At 54.8% G+C, this 940-nt stretch overlaps 1 protein-coding gene across 1 annotated transcript in view; it reads right to left on the minus strand.

The window, feature by feature from the left end:
• Positions 1-672: 672 nt before the first annotated feature.
• Positions 673-940, minus strand: part of SHOX (short stature homeobox) — a 9,993-nt gene continuing 9,725 nt past the window's right edge. Inside the window, exon 5 of the mRNA XM_017728509.1 lies at positions 673-810. Within this exon, the coding sequence (XP_017583998.1) occupies positions 673-810 (138 nt within the window). The remainder of the gene's footprint in view (positions 811-940) is intronic.

Consider the following 940-nt stretch of genomic DNA (forward strand, 5'->3'; position numbering starts at 1 on the left):
CAACCCACCCCGCACCTCCACCCCGCCCGGGAGCCCGGCGGATGAAAAGACCAACTTGTGAGCGGAGTTCCCCCCGCAGTCAGGGCGGCAAACCTCCGCCCCTTGCTCAGCCAAGGGCACAGAGACACGTTCAACCCTCCTCCTCGTGGTAATAAATAAATAAATAAATAAATGCGGCCCAACGCACGGGCGCCAACAAGTGCTAAATAGCTAATTTTTTTTTTTTTTTCCAGGGATGTTTATTTATACCTTGCTAAAAACTCTTTGGCCATGGGTCCCTTCTATAGCCGGCTACTGTTTGCTTTGGAGCTTTCTAGACCTACACAAACACGTTGGGTTGACTGAGAGATTTCAGCTCCGGGTAGGTTCGGGGAGGAGTGGGGGAGAGTTTATTTATGTATTTAATTATTTTGGTCCAAATATGTCTTTTAAAAATCAATACAATTAATCTGTCAGCTCCACGTGTCTCCGAGACGGAGAAGGTGGTGGAGGGTCCCTTTGGGCTGGAAAAAATCAATTCCCGGATTAATTGACCAAAAAAAAAAAAAAAGAACGAGGGAGGGAGAGTTACAACCGGCTAGAAGCAGCGGGAACGTTTCATATCCCTGGCCCCGGTTTTCCCCAGCGGCCTTCCCCGGCTGGCTGTGCCTCGCTGGGGCATGGACCCAGGCCTCACAGTGGCGTCGGTGCCTGCACTCTGCCACTGCCCCTGTCCTGGCTGACCACCACGATGGCAGAGCATTTGGGAGCAGCCTCCCACCTCCGGGGGTGGCCGCGTCCATCGGAAAAGGACCGGTCTCGACAGCCCGCCTCGGAAAGAGGAGGGGAACGACAGCGTAAGGGTCCGCATAGCTTTTCCCCCTTATGGTTTCGCCCATCGGGTGGAAAAGCCTTCTCCCACAGCCCCCTCCGGCGCCCGGCGGAGAACGAGACCCCCCGC

This window comes from Corvus brachyrhynchos, unplaced genomic scaffold (genome assembly GCF_000691975.1).
Source record: "Corvus brachyrhynchos isolate BGI_N302 unplaced genomic scaffold, ASM69197v1 scaffold92, whole genome shotgun sequence".
Lineage (NCBI taxonomy): Eukaryota > Metazoa > Chordata > Aves > Passeriformes > Corvidae > Corvus > Corvus brachyrhynchos.